We start from the raw sequence: 24,966 nt of genomic DNA, 5'->3' as shown, positions 1-24,966 counted from the left end.
AAACCTCATCTCCAATAGCATAAAAAAAAGATATTAATTAACAAAAGTGAAAAAACGAAAAGTCTCTGTCTCTTACCTCGGGGTCCGTACGCTGAGATCAGCGAGTCATCAGTCATGAAGTTTGGAGTAAGATGAATGTATTGGCCTGGGTCTCCACAGAGTCCATACTGTTGAGTATAAGGATCATCCGCGTATGTCAGGGTGGGATCAGCGATGATGATATCTGCCTATCAGTAACACAGAAATATGTCATCATTATGGAAACAGTCTCTATTACAAGTCATCAAGATAAACAGTCTCTATTACATGTCATCGAGAAGAACAGTCTCTATTCTAAGTCTTCAAAAGGAACAATCTCTATTACAAGCCATTGAGAAGAACAGTCTCTAATACAAGTCACTAAGAAGAACAGTCTCTATTACAAGTCTTCAGGAGGAACAGTCTCTATTACCTGTTAACTGTCCGGATTTTATCTTTGCGGAGCGTGATGCGCCCCTCGGCTCGTGCTGTGCGGCCGAAAAGGAGCTCTTTTTTTTGTATTTGTTCTGTTTCTGTGTTTTGTTTTGCAGTGTGTGAATCTGCTCACCTTTAGAGACACACCGGACTGCACCTGCTGAGTTCTGTCTGGCCATGTCAGGGTTAATCTGTGTTTTGGTTCTGCTGTGACTGACAGGTCTTCCTGCCAGTGGATCTGTGTTGTTCTCAGCTGTCTGTGCTTGGAGATCAGGGGGATGGTCCACTTATGTCCTGGACCAGAGCCCTGGCCTCCTATATAACTAACCCCAGTCTGTGCACTTATTGCTGGTTATTGACTTAGTCTCTGCCTGCTTGTGTCTTCTGTTTATTTGCATCTCCTGATCTTTGCTTTGTATCTCTGACCTCCCTGGCTTGCCGTCTGCCCCTGACCATATTGCCTGGGCTTTGACTACGCCTATTGGATTCTCATTTTGTACTTTTGCTGCCCGATTGTTGTGTCTTGGAATGTTGACTTTTCTTTATTGTGTTTTTTTGTCTGTCTCGTTTTGTGTTCCACATACTTAGTATAGGGAACGTCTTCATAGTTGTCCACGGCCGCCTAGGGCCGTTCAAGGCAATTAGGTAGGGACAAAGGGTGGGTTCAGTGTCAGAGCTCACTGTCTTGTCCCTGCTGTCCAGTTCCCGACAGAATAACCAGCCTCACTTTTTTTCTCTCTCTCCTCACCTGGTTATGGACCCTATAATAGCTCTTACAAGGACCTCCGCAGGAGTGGGCTTTATTATGTCTCTCTTACAAGGACCCCCGCAGGAGTGGGCATTATTATGTCACTCTTACAAGGACCCCCGCAGGAGTGGGCATTATTATGTCACTCTTACAAGGACCCCCGCAGTGGTGGGCTTTATTATGTCACTCTTACAAGGACCTCCACAGGAGTGGGCTTTATTATGTCACTCTTACAAGGACCTCCACAGGAGTGGGCTTTATTATGTCACTCTTACAAGGACCTCCCCAGGAGTGGGCTTTATAATGTCACTCTTACAAGGACCTCCACAGGAGTGGGCTTTATAATGTCACTCTTACAAGGACCTCCACAGGAGTGGGCTTTATAATGTCACTCTTACAAGGACCTCCGCAGGAGTGGGCTTTATTATGTCCCTCTTACAAGGACCTCCACAGGAGTGGGCTTTATTATGTTACTCTTACAAGGACCCCCGCAGGAGTGGGCTTTATTATGTCCCTCTTACAAGGACCCCCGCAGGAATGGGCTTTATTATGTCCCTCTTACAAGGACCTCCGCAGGAGTGGGCATTATTATGTCACTCTTACAAGGATCTCCCCAGGAGTGGGCTTTATTATGTCACTCTTACAAGGACCCCCGCAGGAGTGGGCTTTATAATGTCACTCTTACAAGGACCTCCGCAGGAGTGGGCCTTTTCTTTGCCTCCAGATGCCACTGAATTATCTTCTGTGGACCAGTTTTTTCGGCTTTGGAGTTACTCTATGATGACCCTGACGGCAGCAGTAGCTGAGAGGCAATTGACAACTTTGAGTCAGGGGAAGAGACCGGTTGAGGAGTATTGTGCCGAGTTCCGTCAGTGGTGCGTTCCAACTGGATGAAATGATCCTGCGCTTAGATGCCAGTTTAAGCAGGGGTTGTCTGATGACATTAAGGGTGCCTGGACAGGACATCCAGATCCTTCCACCCTTAAGCAGGCCATGAATTTGGCCATTCGCATAGACCATAAGAGAAAGTAGGCTCTGACCCCTCTAAAACCTCTGTCCCCTGCTCTGTCAAAAACCCTATTGTTACCCCGGACTTCCTGAGGACGAGCCCATGCAGCTGGAATTATTGGACGCCAGGACCAGGCGAGAACACCGGAGACACAACGGTCTATGTTACTACTGTGGTGACAGTGGCCATTTCATCAGTTTCTGCCACAAGCGTCCCAAGCGGCAAGAAAACCTGCACCCAGATCATCAACGTCCAGGTGACTATTACACGGAACGATAATCGGCTGAATTGGCCCGATTCGGCCGATTATCGCTCCGTGTAATAAATGCAACGATCAGCCGATGACAATGATCATGTAATAGCGGTGCGTGGCCGGCGACTAACGATATACATTACCCATCCACGTTCCAGGGCTGCTCCTGCCGTCCGCTTCTCCGGGGGTCCCGCGCGCGCTCTAGCTTCACAGCGGCCTGTCACCTGATAGGCCGCTCAGCCAATCACAGGCAACGGCGGTCCCGGCCTGTGATTGGATGAGTGGCCTACCAGCTGACAGGCCGCTGTGAAGCTAGAGCGCGCACGGGACCCCGGGAGAAGCAGACGGCAGGAGCAGCCCTGGAACGTGGATGGGTAATGTATGCCAGTTTAGCAAGGGCTGCAAGGACATCAGTAACGATGTCCTTGCAGCTCTTGTCAAACGATTATCGGGCCGTGTAATAGGCCCAGTAAACGAGAAACGATCTAGCAGATCGGCGCTCGTTTACAGGTAATATCGGGCCCCCATCGGCCCGTGTAATACCACCCTAAGCCTGTTCTCCATGCTATGGACTCTTCTTCTACTGTCAGGACTGTATCTCTGCGGAGCGTGATGCGCCCCTCGGCCCGTGCTGTGCGGCCGACAAGGCGCTGAATTTCTTGTATTCTGTTTCTGTGTTTTGTTTTGCAGTGTCTGAACACTGGTTTATCTGCTCACCTTGTTTGGTGGACACACCCGACTGCACCTGCTTAATTCTGTCTGGCCATGTCATGGTTAATCTGTTATGGTTCTGTTGTGACTGACAGGTCTTCCTGCCAGTTGATCTGTTGTGTTCTCAGGTGTCTGTGCTTGGAGATCAGGGGGATGGTCCAATTACGTTCTGGACCAGAGCCCTGGCCTCCTATATAACTAACCCCAGCCTGTGCACTTATTGCTGGTTATTGACGTTGTCTCTGCCTGCTTGTGTCTTCTGTTATTTGCATCTCCTGATCTTTGCTTTGTATCTCTGACCTCCCTGGCTTGCCGCCTGCCTTGACCATATTGCCTGGACTTTGACTACGCCTATTGGATTGTGATTTTGTACTTTTGCTGCCCGATTGTTGTGACCCGGACTGTTGACTATTCTTTATTGTGTTTGTTTGTCAGTCTTGTCCTGTGCGCACCTATACTAGTATAGGGAACGCCTTCGTGGTTGTCCACGGCTGCCTAGGGCCGTTTGAAGCAAGTAGGTAGGGACAGTGGGTGGGTTTAGTGTCAGGGCTCACTGTCTTGTCTTGTCCCTGCCGTCTGCTGCCTGACATTATCGAAAAGAACAGTCTTTATTACAAGTCTACAAGAGGAACATTCTCTATTACATGCCATGGAAAATAACAGTCTCTATTATATGCCATTGAAAAGTACAGTCTTTATTACAAGTCTGTAAGAGGAACAGTCTACTTAGAGAACAGTCAATTTTTAAGGCATCTGTGCGATTCTTTACTATAATGGACTGCAGCTTTCATTTCTCACAATGCTCTGGTAAAATGAAAGCTGTGCTGTGATTGGTTGCTATGGGGACTGTGATTGGCTGCTTTGGGGGCTGTGATTGGTTGCTATGGGCAACAGAGGGAATCTTATTATAAGGAAGCGCCATAAATCTCCTCAGTATCTTAGGAAGCTGCTGAAATGTAGTCAGGGTCTGTATTCATAAATTTCTTTTTTGTACGTTACACACATATAGCGAGATTTATTAAACCTTTTCCAGAGGAGCAGTCACCCATAGCAACCAATCAGATTACAGCTTTCATTTTCACAGGCCTTTTATTAAATTTTAGTGGTTAGCTCTGTACGGAGGCTCAGTGGTTAGCTCTGTACGGAGGCTCAGTGGTTAGCTCTGTACGGAGGCTCAGTGGTTAGCTCTGTACGGAGGCTCAGTGGTTAGCACTGTACGGAGGCTCAGTGGTTAGCACTGTACGGAGGCTCAGTGGTTAGCACTGTACGGAGGCTCAGTGGTTAGCACTATACGGAGGCTCAGTGGTTTGCACTGTACGGAGGCTCAGTGGTTAGCACTGTGCGGAGGCTCAGTGGTTAGCTCTGTACGGAGGCTCAGTGGTTAGCTCTGTACGGAGGCTCAGTGGTTAGCATTGTACGGAGGCTCAGTGGTTAGCACTATACGGAGGCTCAGTGGTTAGCTCTGTACGGAGGCTCAGTGGTTAGCACTGTGCGGAGGCTCAGTGGTTAGCTCTGTACGGAGGCTCAGTGGTTAGCATTGTACGGAGGCTCAGTGGTTAGCACTATACGGAGGCTCAGTGGTTAGCTCTGTACGGAGGCTCAGTGGTTAGCTCTGTACGGAGGCTCAGTGGTTAGCACTGTATGGAGGCTCAGTGGTTAGCACTGTACGGAGGCTCAGTGGTTAGCTCTGTACGGAGGCTCAGTGGTTAGCACTGTGCGGAGGCTCAGTGGTTAGCTCTGTACGGAGGCTCAGTGGTTAGCATTGTACGGAGGCTCAGTGGTTAGCACTATACGGAGGCTCAGTGGTTAGCTCTGTACGGAGGCTCAGTGGTTAGCACTATACGGAGGCTCAGTGGTTTGCACTGTACGGAGGCTCAGTGGTTAGCACTGTGCGGAGGCTCAGTGGTTAGCTCTGTACGGAGGCTCAGTGGTTAGCACTGTACGGAGCTCAGTGGTTAGCACTGTACAGGGGCTCAATGGTAAGCACTTTACGGGGGCTCAGAAGTTAACATTGTATGGGGGCTCAGTGGTTGCCATTGTATGGGGGCTCAGTGGTTGCCATTGTATGGGGGCTCAGTGGTAAGCATTGTATGTTGGCTCAATGGTTAGCATTGTGTGGGGGCTCAGTGGTTTGCATTGTGTGGGGGCTCAGTGGTTAGCATTGTACAGGGCTCAGTTGTTAGCATTGTATGGAGCTCAGTGGTTAGCATTACACAATGGCTCAGTGGTTAGCATTGTATGGTGGCTTAGTGGTTAGCATTGTTGCCGTTTAGTTCTGGGGTCCTGGAATTATGTTCAAGAACAATATCTGCATGGACATTGTATGTCCTCCTAGTGTTTGCATGGATATTAGCTGACATATCCAATTTCTGCCCACACCCCAGATCATACTGAAAGGTTATTCTGGAGTTTAGGACTGATGTGAGTGATAACAATATCTGTACAGAACTGAGGAATATGTTGGTGCCATATCTATCTATCTATCTATCTATCTATCTATCTATCTATCTATCTATCTCCTATCTATCTATCTATCTATCTATCTATCTATCTATCTATCTCCTATCTATCTATCTATCTATCTATCTATCTATCTATCTCCTATCTATCTATCTATCTATCTATCTATCTCCTATCTATCTATCTATCTATCTATCTATCTATCTATCTATTTCCTATCTATCTATCTATTTATCTATCTATCTATCTATCTATCTAATTGATATATCAGTCATCCCATTAGGACAGCATCAGGTTTCTGTACCTTATCATAGGTTTCTATTGTTGGTTTTCCATAGTTATTTGCAGACCAAGAGAAAGGAACCAAAATCTTCACACTTCTTATGAAGAGCCTCTTGCCCGTAGCATCAAATAAGAAATGTGTGGCTTCTCTTACCATATCCTGGGGAAGGGGATAATAAAATAAAATGTAATAATTAGTTTTATTATAGTAGAGTATGATAGAAGTGACATATGATTCAGGATTTACAGCAGAGACATCTTACTTTGCACTGTCCTCATCCCGAGACACACAGGGGCATTTATCAAAGATACATGTTTTTTGGCGGGGAAAAGTTGCACAATTTTGTGCAATTGTATAGCTGCGCAAAATGTTGTGACTTTCCCCCGACATGCCGATCATGCTTACCAAAGCCGAATATATGTGTAATCTATCATGTGTGACCAGGGTCGCTTCTGCCATGAGGCGGAATGACAGCAGCTACGGCCCCACTAGGCAGTGGCTCATCTCTAACACTGCTGTCCCACCACCCCACGTCCTGCTTGGCTTGGTTTGTAATGCGATGCCCTGGCCCCTGGGGGCCACTTCCGCAGTGCTGTTGTTATGAGCGGGCAATAACCGGGGCAGCTGCAGGGTGTATACTTGTCACGGTATAGGCCTGAGGGCGGCACAGCTGTAGAGCCGGTCTGTGGAATCTGCGGGTGATGATGGGCATGCGATTCCTCGCTGCACCTAGTCAGGGCACCAGTTAGTGGACACCAATGCCAGGGTTCAGTAACAGCGGTTTTATTATAGATGAGGTAACTAGTAGTAACAGTTCTGTCCGGATGCAACCGGGTATATAGCAGGCTTTGACAAACAAGGCAGGAGTGATGCTGCATAGGCTGGGAGAACACGTGCCGGATGATGGGAGTAGGAGTATGAGAGAAATAGCGTTTCTGGGTGGATTAGCTTGAGAATAATACTTGCTGTGAATCCTTGCAGCGATAAGGAGAGATAACGGAATGACACCCAGATGAGAGAAGGAACTCCAGACACTTGAGCAGGTGGATACAGCCGAAGACTTGAATACAGCAGAGCACCTTATCCACACTTCTAGTGGTGAAGTGGGACCTGTGACACGTCCAACTCCTCTGAGGTAGGAGAGAGACGACACACATCCTCCTTGCTTGGAAGCAGGGGGAAGACTCACTCGTTAGGAGGAAGTGGGAGGTTACATGGTTGCCCCTGGCCAGAGCTAGTCGGCCATTGGAGGAACCATGGTTACAGGGCACTGGCACGGTCACGTGATCAGCAGCCTTGCATACCACTGTACAATGTAATAATACACAGGAATATATATATGAATATGCATGAGAATACACATAACCAGAGAATACCAGAGGGAATACTAGCAGCAGTTGCAGTGCAAACAATTACCAGAACAGGCATTGACATAGCAATAGAAATGAGCATAATAGGAGTAGTAGTCTGCATGTTCTGGGACACTGCAGTAACGTCACCCAGCAGCTCCCATCACCCGTCTCCACTGTACACTTTGGTGAGGACTTGGGGTTGGCAGGGGTCGTATTGGGGGGGTGGGGGGGATGATCGGACGGGTGGTTAGCTTGCCACAGGGGGTGATCGGGCAGGCATGCGGTTAAGGATGGGGGAGGGGGGCGTCCACCTGAGGTTTTCCTCACATGGCAAAAAACTGAGAATCAGCCCTGTGTGTGAGTGTCTAAAATATCCACACATGGGTCCCTAACCAACTCCACACTAGAGGTGGTGTATCTCACCACCTAATGCAGAATCGGATCGGTCAGTGGGTATAGCACAGATCGCTCAGTCCACGGAGTAATAAGTGGTGCATAGCGAGAAGTAAATCCCCTCATAAAGCCGTAAAAATTCCTGCTCTAAGGGGTCTCCCAACCAAAAGCAGAAAGCTTTTTGGTGGCTTTTTAAAATCCCTGGTGCAGGAGTCACAGACTGTTCCCCCACAGCACCCTTGCCAGCAAGAAAGGGGGTTAAGTGAGCCTTACTGAGGTTGGTGCAGTACGCCTCCACTCAGATTGCACCTTTTTTCAGACTAGGCACACTAAGCTTCCTGTGTACTGGGTTGACTGCTGTATAATCCGCTGACCCAGCCAGTGGTTGCAGTGGTGCCCTGTCTCAGCCACTGATTGGCTCAGCAGATTTTACAGCAGCCAACCCGGTACACAGGAGCCGAACACAGCTATGTTTAAAACCACTAGTGACTATCTTCACACATCCTGTATATGCAGCAGATTTTATTATGTGTTTAGCTATTTGTTTAGATTGATTTACACAGTGTAAAATCTGCAGCCTATACAGTATTTGTAAATATACCTCAAGAGAAGTAATTTGGAACAATGACTGCTAAAAAAGATATAGGGGTAGACCATATAATTCTTACCTTAATTTTCTCAATGATCTGCAGATCTTCCTTGACATTAGGATTGATAGCGATAACTATATCTTCATATCCGCCATTGTTGAGTTTAACTATGGAGCTCTCACTAACGACCAAAATGTGAAAGACTAAAACTAATATGAAAGTATACCTTGGCGTCATTGTCAGGAATCAGGACAACTGCTGGAACATGCTATATGTACTGTATGAATGTTATGTCCTCTCAGGCCATATTTATATACTCCTATACCTTGTCATACATTGTGTCTGGACTTTGATTCTGACGTAACTGGGAAAATGTTTAACTCTTTATAACAGTGTAATTAAAGATTCGTTGTCATTGAGTACATATAGTTTTCCTATTTCCCCTACTGATACAATAAAACTACAGTATATCACATACAGTACAAATATTATATCATTATATCAGAACCAGGAATATGCTGATGCTATTAGATACTTAACCTTGTACACAAAAATTGCTGTTAAAACAAAGGTTCATTTAACTCCATACTAACCGTACCCCCACATCCACAAACCTCCCTTTATTATATGATGCATATACTGTGTATAGTTGTAAAAATGGCTGGGTATTCTGTCCGTTGTCCTCTTACTGCTGTGGCCTGGGTTTTCTGGATTTCAGTCCTAGCCACATGGAGCAACTGGTGCTCCTGTATTCCCAGTCCTGGTCCCTGCGTTCTCACTGTGGAGTCCTCCTGTCCTAGTGTTCCTGCTGTCTCATCCTGCATTCCCAGACACGTCCTTATACTTGTGTGTTCCTGTCCTGAGTGTGAACCTGGCCCAACCTATGTTTGCACCTGCTACCGTTCCTGCATCAAGTTACACGCTTTGTGGGAACTGCACCACGTGATCTGCACCTGTGTCTTCGTCCCCAGAATCTGTCACCTTCATCCGATACTTTCATCCAGTCTGTCCAATGTGTGCATATACGTCTCTACAGTCAGTTGGTAACGTGTGGTTCCACTCTGCCTGGACCAGCTGTCACGTGCTTTGTTTATCTTAAGAGGTAGCGACCTGGTGTATCCTATGGGAAAGTCTATCTCCACCATCAGGAGTATCTCGTGAAGAACAGAGGATACGCTAATGCTGCATTAACAAGGAACGATTATCGTGCGAATTCGCACGATAACGATCGAATTCGAACGATAATCGTACCTGTAAAAGCTGCAAACGATCAAACGACTTCTCAAATCGTACTCAAATAGATCGTTCGCAAAAAATTCGCAGACCGTTCCATGTGAACAGTCGTTCGCCAATTTAACCAATGTGTGAGATAGGCTTAAGCGATCGCAAAACGAATTTTCCGTACGATATAGCGTACCGTCTAAATGCTGATTGTTATGAAAAAAAAATCGTTACTCCGACATCGTTAATCGGACGATCTGGCGAATTATCGTTTCGTTTAAACATAGCATTAGACAACACCCTTAGGGATAGACGGGCACATTACACAGTGGGTCCTGACAATAGCTAAGCACCTGAAATAGTTCAGATCATCAGTCATTGATAACCTTCACCACCCAGAACCAACATATTGGCACTGGGTCACACATAGAGCATCCAGGAAGAAAGAAAGAACCCAGCACTTTTATTTTATGTATTTGAACATTGCTAAAAAAAAAAAAAAAAAAAAATATTCAGGAAAAAAAACATCCAACACATTTTAAACCTGCTGCCATTCTTACTCATACACTGTATAGTCTGTTAGTCTATGAGTAAGAACCCCAGTAGCAGGTATTAAAAGTGCTAGATGTTTCCTCCATGGAAACCTTGGTTATATTTTTGGTTACGAGTTAATTAGATAAAAGTTGATGTTTAAACATGACCTGCGGGTGCTATATATGTTGTTTCTCCTTTCTTGAGGTGAATATAACCTACCTATAAAACTGCTATCATTTGTCCATCTGGCTAGTCCTGTGTTTTGAGACTCTTCAATGAGGCTCCACGGGCTCTTCTTTTGCATATTCATGTTTCCCAGGAGGCAATGCACCTAGGACTTCACTGCATTGAGCGCTTTCACTAGTAGCCGGCAGTGTTGTCGTTTGGTTGGTCTCCCTGAGATCAGCAATCTGTTTCTCTTATCATTTTTCCATAGCATTTAGAAGGCTTTTGTGTGACGTCCCACCACGGCTGTTACTAGTTTGAACACCCCTCTCACAAGCCTTGTAAGGAAGAATGTGGTAATGAAGGTGTATATTTTAGTTTTGCCACAAGAGGTCACTGTCTATGTATTTGTAACTGTTGCACAGCTGTAGTGAACTAAGAGTTATTGTTTTCTTTGTGATCTGCACACCAATGAGAGCTACTCTTCTCTTTTACCAATCTCTATCCTTCTTTCTTCTTGCACTCTCTTCTCCACCTTTCACAGGAGCTGTTAAATACACCCTGTAGGAAGTTGTCACATGGGGAGAGGAAGTGTAGACCTACACTTAGTCAGTCCAGTGTAGTCTAGACTGGGGTGTGGTGATAGACAGACACATATGGAAGACACAGAGACTTTTTTTCTTTAAGCAACATTTCTACCTATAATGCAGTGCTAACAACTAAAGAGAGGACAAGTCAGAGATCACCCCAACCCACGCCGTGAATAACTTAACTTAACAGCCTACGTACTCTCGCAATGCAGGTGACACCGGATAATTTCGGACACCTTGCTCAACTCAAGTAACTAGGACTTGGGTTTGTGTCACCCTGATAGGACTGGTAACTCGATAATGCAGGGCAAACTCCACTCCGGACCACCGTGATAAGCGCCCAAAGGACCCATCACAGAAAAGTATAGCCAGCCACAAAGAACTAAAATCAGGTGTGCCTCATACATGTGTGCTGAGTCAGCACTGGCGTCATGACACAATACCACCTGGCTGAGCTACACTCCACCAACCAACCACCACAGTAGTGGAGGCACACAACACCATCTAGGTCGCAGCTGCCACAGGCGGCCCACCACATTTACATGCTCTTGGACCATAATGGCCTCACTCATGAAATAATTCAGGTATTATAACTGTAATAGTTGCTGTATTCACAATTTGTGGAATGACGTACCTGAACTTAATAAGGTTTGTATAGTCCACATGATTGCATCCAACACCTAGATAAAGTGTACCCGACATCCAGATAAATAGTTCATGTGGGCCCAGATGGATAGAGATATAGACAAATAGGGGGAGAATAATGAAAGGGTGTAAATATACACCAGTTTACACCAGATGTATATTTACACCCTTTTATAAATATCCCCCATAGTATATACAGAATCCTATCCAGATCCTGTCCTAATAATATGTGTTTTGTTGAATCACAAACACAGTGAACTTCAAGAGGGTGACGTTTGAGCAGCTTGTAGACGTCCTTAAAGTGACACTGTCGTCCCCTTTTTGCATTATGACTTCCCTACACAGGTGTAAAGGACAAATTTTACAGTTTTCATAGCTTATTTTATATCATACGTCATGGTGCTTGTTCCAGTAAAAAGTGATATTTTATCATCTGCGGATTGGGATAACTGGGCGGCGCTTCACGGCCGGAGCGCCATTTAGCCCTGCCCCCAGCGCAACATAGCCCCACCACCTCCGTGACGTCACTGAGCATAGGCCCCGTCCCTCAGCAGCAATTGGTGTGGGCCAATCTAGTGGGGGTGGGGTCTAGACCTTTAGGCCGGCCCTTCCAATGGTTGTTGAGGGGCGAGGCCTATGTGCCAATAACAATGGACAAAGTGAAGCCCCGCCCAGAAATCCCATTCCGCAGATGATAAAAGATCACTTTTTACTGGAACAAGCACCATGACGCATGATATATAAAATACTGAATGAAAACTGCCAAATTTACCCTTTAACCCTTAGGCAACCCTGGACCAGGGCCGCCCCCATGCGTACAGAGCGGGGCTGTGCGGCGGCCGCACTCTGAACCGCCGCAGTCCCGGGTGCCGCTCGTAGCCCGGGGCCGCGGCTATTAGCGGGCACGGTCCGATCGCCGTGCCCTCTAATAAAGTACTCGGATGCAGCTGTCAAAGTGTCAGTGTCAAGTGTCAAAGATCAGTGTACTTATACTAGAAGTCCCCCAGTGGGAATAACCCTAACCCCAGGGGGAATAACCCTAAGCCCAGGGGGAATAATCCTAACCCCAGGGACAATAACCCTAACCGCAGGGGGAAGTACCCTAACCCCAGGGGGGAATTACCCTAACCCCAGGGGGAATAACCCTAACCGCAGGGGGAATAACCCTAACCGCAGGGGGAATAACCCTAACCCCAGGGGGGCTTCTAGTATAAGTGTAAAAGTACAAATAAAAGTGTTCTTTTTAATAAAAAGCCCCCTCCCCTAAGAAAAGTCAGAATCACCCCCTTTTCCCATGTTATAAATAAAAATAAATAAATAAATATATTTGGTATCGCTGCGCATGTAATCACCCGAACTATTAATTATTCACATTCCTGATCTCACACGGTAAATGGCGTAAGCGCAAAAAAAATCCCAAAGTGCAAATTTGCGCATTTTTGGTCGCATCAAATCCAGAAAAATTGTAATAAAAAGCGATCAAAAAGTCAAATATGCGCAATCAAGGTACCGATAGAAAGAACACATCATGGCGCAAAAACTGACACCTGACACAGCCCCATAGACCAAAGGATAAAAGTGCTATAAGCCTGGGAATGGAGCGATTTTAAGGAACATGTATTTGTTAACAATGGTTTGAATTTTTTACAGGCCATCAGATACAATAAAAGTTATACATGTTACATATCGTTGTAATCGTAACGACTTGAGGACTTTATGTAGTGTACTTTATGAAAAAATTCAGCCTGTCATTGCAAAGTACAATTAGTACAAAAGTACAAAAAATAAGGGCTCATGTGGGTTTCTAGGTGAAAAAATGCAAGTGCTATGGCCTTTTAAGCACAAGGAGAAATTGGACCGGTCCTCTAAGGGTTAAACCTGTCAGAATGCAGAAAGGGGGGACTGTGTCACTTTAAAGTCCGGCCAGACCCATATTTTTTTACCAAGTGCTGGAGAGGGGAAAGACCTGGGCACTACAGCGTCGGTATGCAGTGCTGGAGCGGGGGAGATAAGAGCACTTTATTTCTTTTATCCTCCCCCTCCACAGCACTTGTTAAAAAAAATGGTCCGGACTTCTCCTTTAAATAGTCCCAGTTTAACTTTGCATAAGTCAATGGTACAAGCAAATATAAGAGACTTTGTAGTTGTAAAGTTTTTCATCAGAAAGTCTTCACGGGGAATCTTGCAGAAACCTTTCCCATGGTAACCTGTTAGTAGCAGCAGATGAGCACCACAGTCGTTGTTCTGGTTCCTGAGATATTGCCCTAAAACTGTAAATGCAAATGAGCTTCCTTCCTGCACTGGCGGCTGCCCTAGAGTCTTCAAGGCACCACTTTCTTAATTGCTCAATGACTGTTGAGTGAGCATGACTGGTGATGAGCTTGGTACTTGTTCGAGTATTAAGGTACTCGATGCTCGGACGAGCTTCTCGTGTTACTCAATAAAATGGCATCATTCTTTTACTGTAAGTTTGGGCGCAATTTCTCAGCCAATCAACATGCAGGATACTCTTTGGTACATCCTGCGATCACGTGGGGCCCATACATGTCAATAGCAGCGATTGTTTGGCCAGATCAGATGACTCTGCCATATAAAAATCTGAGCCGGCAGTGCTCACTTCACATGCATGCTGGAAGAGATTAGGGACAGAGCTGCTGCTTGTCAGGGAGCGCGTTAGTGTTAAATACGATGTGTTTTACAATGAACAATATCTTGGTGTAATATAATGTAAGTCATATATACTGCTGACCTCACCATAATAGCACAACACTATTCACTGTATAAAGTGATTGTAATACTGACATTATAATATCATATTCTATACTAAGTAAACGTGTATAAGTTGGAAATAGATTCATAAGTGTACACATCACTATTTATGATTCCATGACGTATGTAGGGTGGTGATGCCAGTACACAGCACGATAACTATACATCCATAAGTGGAAACAAGTTATGCTGATGCATAGAGAAAGAGTTCTATATTTGTTATGGTCATATATGTGCAGACACACACACTCAATTATAATAAAAACACCCACACATGACATTGACAGTGAGTCATGAACCCTATATAAGATGGTAGTCACCAAGATGGAGGTGGGTTGGATCAGGGCTGTACAGAAGGTATGAGGCCTATGTCACAAGAAGGATCCAGAGCCTTCAAGGAAAAGGTTGTGTCGCGTGAGGAATCCATGATGGAAGCGTGAAGGATGCTTGAGTGAAGCAACAGCTGCCTGAAGCTCGTGACGATTTGTAAGACAAACCCTTCACTTCAAAGGACTCTTATATGAACTATGGACACTAGACACTAAGGGCTGTAAGACGTTTCTCTGATATTCATTTCTATACAATTCTGTAACTTTCACTACTTTTAAAGAAGAAGCAATAAATCTCCATTTTATAAAGAAACCTCTCTGATGTCATCCTACTGCGGCGAGCCATAAACTACAGGTGCCAACGCCATTTTCTACAGTTTGGCGAGTGCCAGCCATACCAAGCTCCTTCAGCTTGAACAGGGGGAGTGAGTCGAAACCCAAGAGACATACGTTTCAAGCTTTCGGAACACGGAGAACCTAAGGACAGTAGGAAGGACAACGGGAATCCAGATACGTGAATGTGCTTATGATCAGGAACAAGGTTGTAAGTATGGAAACTTTATCTTCTATTACTGAGAAGAGTGCTGTAGAAAGTACAGTAAATTCTAGTGATAAGCCAGATTTAAGTATAGCATGGATGCATTTGTATTCACAATGTAGTGCTATGAATAGAAACTTAGATGAAGATTTAAAATTAATTAACATTGCACATTTGGTGAATGTTTATCATTCTTTTGTTGTACAATGTATGGATCCTAGTGTAACGACTGTAACTGCTCCAACAATAGACACAGCTACGCAGTGTAGTATTTCTGAAAAGAATGTGTCAATGGGCCATGCTGGAGACAGTTCTTTTCAGAAGAAACTTTTAAATATAAAAGAAGCCAGCTTAAAACTGAAGTTACAAAGATACTTGATAAACCTAAGTAAGGAATTACCTGCATATGATGAGAAAGTGCATGTATGCAGGAATTCTGAGGTTTTTGAGAGTTTTGCTGAGAAATTTGATCTGTCAAATGAACAAAAGAACAAATTGTTTAAAATATGGCTACCAGTAAACTGTCGTCACTGTCGTATTTTTTTTTTTTTAGCAGAAATCAATAGTCCAGGCGATTTTAAGAAACTTTGTAATTGGGTTTATTAGCCAAATCTGCCATTATCTGCATGTAAAAAGCCTTTTCCCAGGTCCCCCCCCTCCTTCCTCTTTTTCATCCACTCTGAAAAATCTGAAAATTGTGACTTGTTGCAGGAGTCGTACCCTGTCTGCTCTAGGGAGAGGGGAGGGGGGAGGGGGGAGGAGGGAGTTAGCCGGCAGCAGAAAGCAGATAACAGAGGATTACAGGCACGGAGCTGGGTGACAGCTGTAATCCGAGCTCAGACAGGTCACTGGTGACTGTCCCAGGAGATATCCCGTGAGGGATTTGTAGATTAACTCTTTGTTGTCCTGTTTTGGTCTTTTCTTTAGCTCTCTCCATAGGAGAACAATGAAGACAGGGGGGAGAGCTTCAAACTGCTTTTTCATGATAAAAATGCATTTTTCGGATAATAAACCCAATTACAAAGTTTCTTAAAATCGCCTGGACTATTGATTTCTGCAAAAAAAAAAATTCACGACAGTGACACTTTAAGTCGATGCCTAGAATTAAAAAAGTGTTTTGACAATGATGAATGGTTACATTCTGATGACGTAGGACGGTTAAAGTTACTCTGCAATGCTACAGAGGGAGTTCCTACATTGGACATTTTGAATAAATTAAGAATTGGCTGGAACGAATGTACTTTTACATTCATGTCCATGTACAAAAGAGCATATAAAGCAATTTGTTCAAACATTATTGGCATCTGACAAGGAAACTATTTTGGAAGCTGCCAAGGTAATCGATATCGCCAGACGGCAGGAGTCCCACAGAGAAATCCCACAGAATAGTCAAAAAGGGATTAAAATATCAAAACAGCCATATACCTCTAAAAAATATTTCAATGATGAAATTTATTTAGAGAGATGTAAAAAGATTCATGTAAAACCCAAATCTTACTTTGAGACAATGTCACAAGTAAATGATTCTGGAGTGAGTGTGACAGCTGTTCAGACACCTAAAAGTAGGGAGAGACCAAGGATACGTGATCCTCGGCCTGTCACAGAGCTGTCAAGCAAAGACAGATTGGTACCAAATGGTTCCAAAGCTGACATGCTTGCACTCATAAATAACAAGATCAGGAAAATGCATAAATTAGGAGAACCTCAATATTTGAGAAATGCATTTCATATAGTCAATGATTTTCTAAATCATGAAGTGTTCAGACCTGGAATAGGGATTGGCTAGAGGTTTCATATGATATGTGAAGGATATTAATTACTGGTAACGGACCCGGCTTTGTACTAAGGACTTGAGTTATTTAATTACGAAATAAAAAGTAGTTATTATGTATTATTAGTAATATATGAGATATTATTAATATGGATAATGCAATGGAAATTAATACATAATAATAAGGATAATAATAAAAATAATATTTTTTATTTTTATAGCACCAGCAGATTCCGGAGCACTTATTATCATAGTTTAGATCCTGAGAACATAGAAAGGGAATTAATGACAGTTTTAAAAGTGTAACTGGTATAGATATATACAGTGTATATGGTTTAGTTTAGGTTCACACTATGTATATTTGAGGCTGTATTTGTGAGGCTGTATAGCAACCAAAACCAGGAGTGGATTGAAAACACAGAAAGGCTATGTTCACATAATGTTGTAATTGAGTGGATGGCCGTCATTTAACCCTTTGAGGACCAGGCCCAAAATGACCCAGTGGACCGCGCAAATTTTGATCTTAGTGTTTCCGTTTTTCCCTCCTCCCCTTCTAAGAGCTCCAGCACTTTCAGTTTTCTATCTACAGGCCATGTAAGGGCTTATTTGTTACAGGAATAGTTGTACTGTGTAATGGCGTCTTTCATTTTACCATAACATGTATGATGGAATTCCAAATATATTATTTATGAAGATATAAATTGGTGAAATCGCAAAAAAGAATGCAATATGGTAACGTTTGGGGGGTTCCTGTGTCTACGTAATGCACTATATGGTAACAGCGACATGATACCATTATTCTATAGGTCAGTCTGAACACAACCATATGCAGGTTACACAGATTCTCTAATGTTATATATTTTTTTTTAAATGAAATCCTTTTTTTTGGCAATTAATTATAAATAAAATGGGACTATTGTGACGCTTATAACGGTTTTATTTTTTCACCTACGGGGCTGTATGGGGTGTCATTTTTTCCGCCATGATCTCTAGTTTTTATTAATACCATATTTGTGAAGATCGGACGTTTTGATCACTTTTTATTAATTATTTTATATATATAATGTAACATAAAATCGGTAATCCGCGCACTTTTTTCCCTCTTTTCGTGTACGCCGTTTACCGTTCGCAATGACGCTTGTTATATTTTAATAGATCGGACAATTACGCACGCTACGGTATATTATATGTTTATCTATTTATTTATTTTTATATGTTTTATTTATATAATGGGAAAGGGTGGTGATTTCAACTTTTATTGGGGGAGGGGTTTTGGGGTAGTGTGTTAGTGTTTTTAACTTTTTTTTTTTTACACATTTGAAGTCCCTTTGGGGGACTTCTACATCCAGTACTTGGATTTTTACACTGATGAATGCTATGCCATAGGCATAGCATTGATCAGTGTTATCGGCGATCTGCTCATTGAGCCTGCCTGTGCAGGCTCAGTGACCAGAGCGCCGATCGGACCGCACGGAGGCAGGTGAGAGAGCTCCGGCGGCCCGTTTTACCGATCGGGACCCCCGCAGTCACACTGCGGGGGTCCCGATCGGTAAGTGACAGGGGACTCCCCCTGTCACTTACACTTAAACGCCGCGGTCGCGCCGTGATCGCGGCGTTTAAGGGGTTAATGACACGCGGCAGCGCGATCGCTGCAGCGTGTCATTACCGGTGAGGTCCCGGCTGCTGATTGCAGCCGGCCCCCACCTGCTATGAAGCGCGCTCCGCTCCGGAGCGCGCTTCATAGCGGGAGAAACACCCAGGGCGTACAGTTACGCCCTAGGTCGTCTGGGGACAGACTTCCATGGCGTAACTATACGCCCTGGGTCGTCTAAGGGTTAATGGCAAATTTTTGCTGTTATTTTAAAACAACGGCTGTTATATTGAAATAATGGCAGTTATTTACCGTTATATGACGGCCATCCTCTTAATTTCACCATTGTGTGGACAGAGCCTTTCTGTGTTTTCAATCCACTCCTGGTTTTGGTTGCTATGAGGACCTGACTTGAGGACCAAATACTGCCTGAAATATACGTAGTGTGAACCCAGCCTAAAGCTAATAACCTTTCTCCCCCTAGGAATTCTTTTTAAATGTCAAAGGCCATTAATAATTATATGGGTTACTCCTCAGAAGTCAGGAAAGATATGTATGTACAGGGATTCTGTATTGTATCTATTACTTTTCCATTTGTTATTAACTCTAGTAGTTAATTTCAGGAATCACTCCCAATGGCTAAATTCTTAAATGTATGATATGTGATTCTAATGATATTTTCTCTCATTATAGAGTCTTCACAAAAAAGAATATGAGCATTTTTTTGGTTAATGGTTGAATGTAAAGTAATAGTTTTGTGTTAGCCTGCAATGCTTTTTAATGATGTAACTAATTTGTCATAACAAAATCTGTCACTAATATAAGAGGAATTGCATTTGCTGAGATTAAACAATGTATTGTACTGTTGCATGTTATTCTCATTCAGTGCAAGTGTAAAGGCATGTGTTTGGATAAGTGATTGATGGGAACAGGAGGGCCTGGAATGTCTCGTGTCCCATGTCTATATGTTTTCGTCTGTGAAAACAATATTTTAAAGAAAGGCCTATATTTTTCCTCAACATGGAAGAATCGGTATATTGAGGTACAACCAATACACCAAGACTTGTTGGATCCATTAAACATCTATTTTTTAGAAGTATCCTAGGAAAATACTTAAGGTTTTTATGCGCATTATTTTTTAAGAAAAGACTAAATGTGAAAATCCTCTGAGATGAATGAATGTACACATGTCAGGAATAAGTGATGTGTGACGTGTTATAGCAGCTGCTCAGTAAGGGAATGTATGAGTATAGTACCGCGTGTGTGTGTAATGTGACAAAATCATGAGAAAGGAAAAGTGTCTTATTTGTTAAAAGGGTTAACATGAGATAATAATAGGAGGGAATATTAAGTGCACAATATTTTATCCTGGGTATCATCATAAGAACACTGATATATATATTGTGGCATGGTGGGACTGTAAGAGGCAGTTCTATGCCTCTGGAGTGGGAATTGGAGTTCAGGTGGAGCTCCTGGTCCAGATACTCCACTCCAGCCCTAGAGCTAATGAGGCTCTGAAACCACCTGGTGGATCTATTAGAGACTCCAGAGCTGCCCAGGTGATGGCTCCCAGGTGAAGACTCCCAGGGTGGGAGAACAGGCAGCACTAGGCCTGTGGGAGCTGCAGACAAGAAGTCTGGGTGAGACCAGTGGACCTGGTCAAATAGAGCAGTAGGCTCAGAAAGTCAGCTAGGGAAGCTGTAATGTGTTAGTCAGTGGCTAGACAGCCCAGGTTTTATTTTATTGGCAGTGTTGCCTATGTCTTGTGTTATTTGAACGGATAAATAAAGCTGACTGAGGTCCGTATAAAGCATACAGCACTGACTGGACTGCAATTTGTGATGTGCCAACCGTCTCAGGCCCAGGAGATGGCGATCCCAGCAAGTGAGTAACCCCCAGATTGTCACATATGGTGGAGGATTGCTGTGGGCAAGAAAATGGCACATGAAGTTTGTGGCTGGATTTAAAGGGCCAGAAGCCTTATAAGAGGTTGTGTCTCTGTGGAGCAAGAGAGACATACAGAGACTGTGTTTCTGCTGGTTTTAAAGGGCCAGAAGCCTTATGAGAGATTGTGTCCCTGTGGAGAGAGACATACAGAGACTGTGTTGCTGTGGAGAGAGACCTACAGAGACTGTCTTGTCTGGATAAGGCCAGTATTGCTTATGTTTGAAGCTGGTGTTTCTGCTGCATAAAGAATATAGTTGCCATGGGTCTAGCAGAGGACTATGTCAGACGTATATGGGACATACAGCGCCGTGAAGACATGGCTAAACAGATGGGTTATAACCTTGCGCAGTTTGAAACAGAGCGGGAGGCTGGTGAAGCCCAACTGCAAAGGACATTGGATAAGCAATGTACAAAATGCATGTACTGCTACACCCCGCACTGCACTGCAGGGGGCTGCTAACCAGAAAGCACAGGGGTCCAAGCCCAGTGGTTGCTGTACCAAGGTCCCAGTTGCATCCTGGTCTCATTCTGAGCCAGGCTTGAGATGTATGAGAATGGACTGTTGTGTAATTGGATGTGCTTTTGCCCAAAGCCCAAGTGTTAAAAAGTCACTTTTGCAGAGGCGCCATGATGTTGTTGCTAAGAGCAACCAACCCCAAGAGCAAGCGGCAGTCACTGAGCAGAGAGCGCCATGTTGGAGGTGCATGGGAGCGGGTGTCTGTGCATCTTATTGTCCTCTGGTCAGGAGATCAGAGAGATTTAAACCAAAAACCTGTGAATTGCTGGTGGGTGGCATCCCACTGCTGGTTGACCTGGATTGTCGCCAGGAGGTGTCCAGGGTCCACCCGGATATTATACTGTTTGTGAAGAGTCGACCAGAGCCATATGGTAAGACTATTCTAATTGACTTTAAAACTTGTTATGGGACAGTAAATCATGTGCTGGAGGTCTGTGCGGAGCTTCAGGTGGAGTTCATACTTGGCAGAGACTTTCCTTATTTCTGGCAGTTGTGGGAGGGAGAGTCCCCAGTAAAGTGTACTGTACCACTGCCTAAGGGGGAGGAACCAGGAGAACCATATACACACGTCCCAGAGTTACCAGTGGGTGGAGCCTCACTGTCTTACTGTGTGAACTGTGACCAAAATAAGTCCAAATGTTCAGCAATGCTACCAAGTGAGGAGAAGAATCCTGTGGCTGATAAGACCATCCTGATGTCTGATGAGATTATTGCACAGTCTGAACATGGACTTGAAAAGTCAGATGAACTTAATGATAATGTATTGCATGCAATGTTTATTGAAAATGTCACCCAGCAGTTATGTGATAGCAGTAATGTCACCCCGCAGTTATGTGATAGCAGTAATGTCACCCCGCAGTTATGTGATAGCAGTAATGTCACCCCGCAGTTATGTGATAGCAGTAAGGTCACCCCGCAGTTATGTGATAGCGGTAATGTCACCCCGCAGTTATGTGATAGCGGTAATGTCACCCCGCAGTTATGTGATAGCAGTAAGGTCATGTCAGATTTGCTGCCTAACATGCATCTAACCCATAACTATGTCACACAACCTGAGCAGGTAAATGATGGGTGTGCTACAGAGGCAGTTCTAGTGAATGCAGACTGTGAACTAACCTCTAAAGCAGAAAAAGCAGTAGAGGGGATTAGCTCTAGTGTGCCCCTAAAGGTCATGATGGTTAATGATGAGAAGATTGCATGTGATGAAGGTACAGTGCTGCCCCTAGAGGTCATGGTGTGTAAGGACCAGAGTATTGCATGGGATGAATGTGCTGTGGCTGAAAACAATATGGAGAGTTTGGTGGCCTTTACTAACACAAGTGAGGCCAATGTGGTTGCTAGTGGAAACCAGATATCTGCTGTAAATGGTAAGAAGGAGGGTGAGAAGACTGTTGACAAGCGTATCCGTTTGCATAATACCAGGAGAGTCACCTACAAAGTCAAACAGCATATGAGAAGTGACTGTGGCAGTAAGCGGTATGTATGCTGGGTTTGTGGGGTGCGTTTTTCCCAACGTGGTGCAGTGAGAATGCATGAGATGCGGAAACATAGTGAAAATGTGTTGTGTATTCTCAAACCTGCACTGCGTCCTTACAGTGAGCAAGTCAAGAAGTTCTGCTATAATAAGGTTTTCCATCACCGCTGTGCTAGCCTGCTGTCCAACAAGTATCACAGAAAGAAAAGAAGGGTAAAAAGTGACCAGTGTGAACATGGTTGTAGACAGAAATGTTGCATGAAGATAGCCAGGTGTGCTTGGCCTGGTAGGAAGCCGTATGCATGTGGCTTGACTGAGAGCGCCCCCTATGTTTATGACAGTAAGCCTGGTGTGGAGGACTGTGTTACACGGCAGAGCCAGATAGACCTGAGTGGTGGTCACACAGTAGGCGCATCCAGTGATGTTAGTGGTGGTCACACAGTAGTAGAACAGTCGCCACTTATGGTTATAGAGTCCCTTCTTTGTCAGGTCCCAGAAGCTGTTCCTGTGGCTAATGTGAACACGCCTCAAGTAGCAGGTGATGAGATGGTGGCCAGAGAAGGTCCGACTGAAGAGCTTGTGTTGGCTCACACATTACCTCTTACAGGGAGTCTGGAAGTTGCTGAGGCCGATATAAATGGTGAAGTGGTAACTTTGGAGGTAACTTTGGAGGAACTGAGTCCTCAAAACACAGATGTGCATGAAGGAGCTGGTGTGAAAACTGTCACTTTGGAGACTGAAAGTGTCTGCAGTCTGTATGTTGCCCTGTCTGGAGTGAGAGGTAGTGAGACCTATCAGGCAAGGTCTGAGCTGAGTGTCACTCATACAGTCCCATCCAATGTAGCTGGAAGTGAGAGGTTTCATGTTGCCGAGGGTAACAACCTGGATGTTACCAATAAGGGAAACCAAATTGTGAATGAGAATAAGGACTGTGTGCCTGCTGAGAATAAGGACTGTGTGCATGATGAGACTGGTTCTCAGTACAGCCGTCCAATATATGTCTCCCCTAATGGACGTCTGCATGAAAGAAATGAACGGCAAAGTGAGAAAGTGGACCATGGTGTTCCTGTGTTAAGGAAAATGTGGGGGAAACATAAATCTCATGAAAAGTGTGGGTTGTGTCCCCAGGAAAAGAAGATAAGGCATGAATGGTGTCGCATCTTACCCCAATGTAGGACCTTTGACCCAGGAGGGGGTGTTAATAAAGTGACAAGTCCTACGGCCTTTGTCAGGGGGGGAGGATATGTGGCATGGTGGGGCTGTAAGAGGCAGTTCTATGCCTCTGGAGTGGGAATTGGAGTTCAGGTGGAGCTCCTGTTCGATACTCCACTCCAGCCCTAGAGCTAATGAGGCTCTGAAACCACCTGGTGGATCTATTAGAGACTCCAGAGCTGCCCAGGTGATGGCTCCCAGGTGAAGAGAACAGGCAGCACTAGGCCTGTGGGAGCTGCAGACAAGAAGTCTGGGTGAGACCAGTGTACCTGGTCAAATAGAGCAGTAGGCTCAGAAAGTCAGCTAGGGAAGCTGTAATGTGTTAGTCAGTGGCTAGACAGCCCAGGTTTTATTTTATTGGCAGTGTTGCCTATGTCTTGTGTTATTTGAACGGATAAATAAAGCTGACTGAGGTCAGTATAAAGCATACAGCACTGACTGGACTGCAATTTGTGATGTGCCAACCGTCTCAGGCTCAGGAGATGGCGATCCCAGCGAGTGAGTAACCCCCAGATTGTCACAATATATATATATATATATATATATATATATATATATATATATATATATATATATATTTGATGTTTATCCAAATAATATACAAAGACACATTTTCAGAGATACATAATGGTTTAGGGGTTATATTTAATCATGTCATTATAAATATGTCATTATCAGAAGTTTAAGTTCATTCTCTAACAAATGTTGTTTCAGTTTCTTACAGGACTATTTGATGGTGTCATTTCAGTTCTTTCAGTTGAGAAGTCCAATACACAAATACAAATGTGTGAACACACAGTGTGTGCATATATCTACAAGCATATGTGTTTGATAGTAGTATGAATATATACACACATATATACACACAACTTTATGTTTCATTTGGGTATATTTGTTTATTTTTAATGTGGTCTCATTAGAACTACGATACTACTGATGTCTGCCTCAGAAGACGGTCTGCCAAGAATAGCAAGACATATCACATAAAATATTTCATTCACTCATACAAATATGGTGGTTATAGAAGGTGAATAATATTATATTGCGGGATTATTAATAAATATAGTAAATACATGTGGTGATCGTGTTCCAGTAAATAAAGGAAGTAGTATATAATATAATAACAGGTGAAAGCACACTGACTTTAACAAAACAAGGTCTATAACAATAATATTGTTTCATTGATTAGGAATGGTGTTTTTTAAAGGTAAAAACATTCAAACTATATTTTTTGGTAAATTATGGTAATGCTTCTTCACTGAATATGGTTACAATAGTCTGGACTTTTGATAGTATTATTTTTGTGACATATTCATTGAATGAAACATTATGTAATTTATTCTATCTGAATAATGTTGAAAACATCTTTAGGTATAAGGACACCAAGTCATACTGGAATTCATGCTTAAAG

At 43.9% G+C, this 24,966-nt stretch overlaps 1 protein-coding gene across 1 annotated transcript in view; it reads right to left on the bottom strand.

The window, feature by feature from the left end:
- The window catches only part of LOC138789378 (calcium-activated chloride channel regulator 1-like), a 32,257-nt gene extending 21,940 nt beyond the window's left edge, over positions 1–10,317 (bottom strand). The window contains exons 1-4 of the mRNA XM_069967989.1: positions 10,227–10,317; positions 8,331–8,461; positions 5,939–6,076; positions 77–227 (exon numbers count right to left, since the gene is read on the bottom strand). Of these exons, the coding sequence (XP_069824090.1) occupies positions 77–227; positions 5,939–6,076; positions 8,331–8,461; positions 10,227–10,317 (511 nt within the window). The remainder of the gene's footprint in view (positions 1–76; positions 228–5,938; positions 6,077–8,330; positions 8,462–10,226) is intronic.
- Positions 10,318–24,966: the final 14,649 nt, after the last annotated feature.

The sequence above is a fragment of the Dendropsophus ebraccatus genome, chromosome 4 (genome assembly GCF_027789765.1).
Source record: "Dendropsophus ebraccatus isolate aDenEbr1 chromosome 4, aDenEbr1.pat, whole genome shotgun sequence".
NCBI classification, from domain to species: domain Eukaryota; kingdom Metazoa; phylum Chordata; class Amphibia; order Anura; family Hylidae; genus Dendropsophus; species Dendropsophus ebraccatus.
Note: the sequence above shows the minus strand (reverse complement) of the source record. Positions and strands in the feature narration are given on the sequence as shown.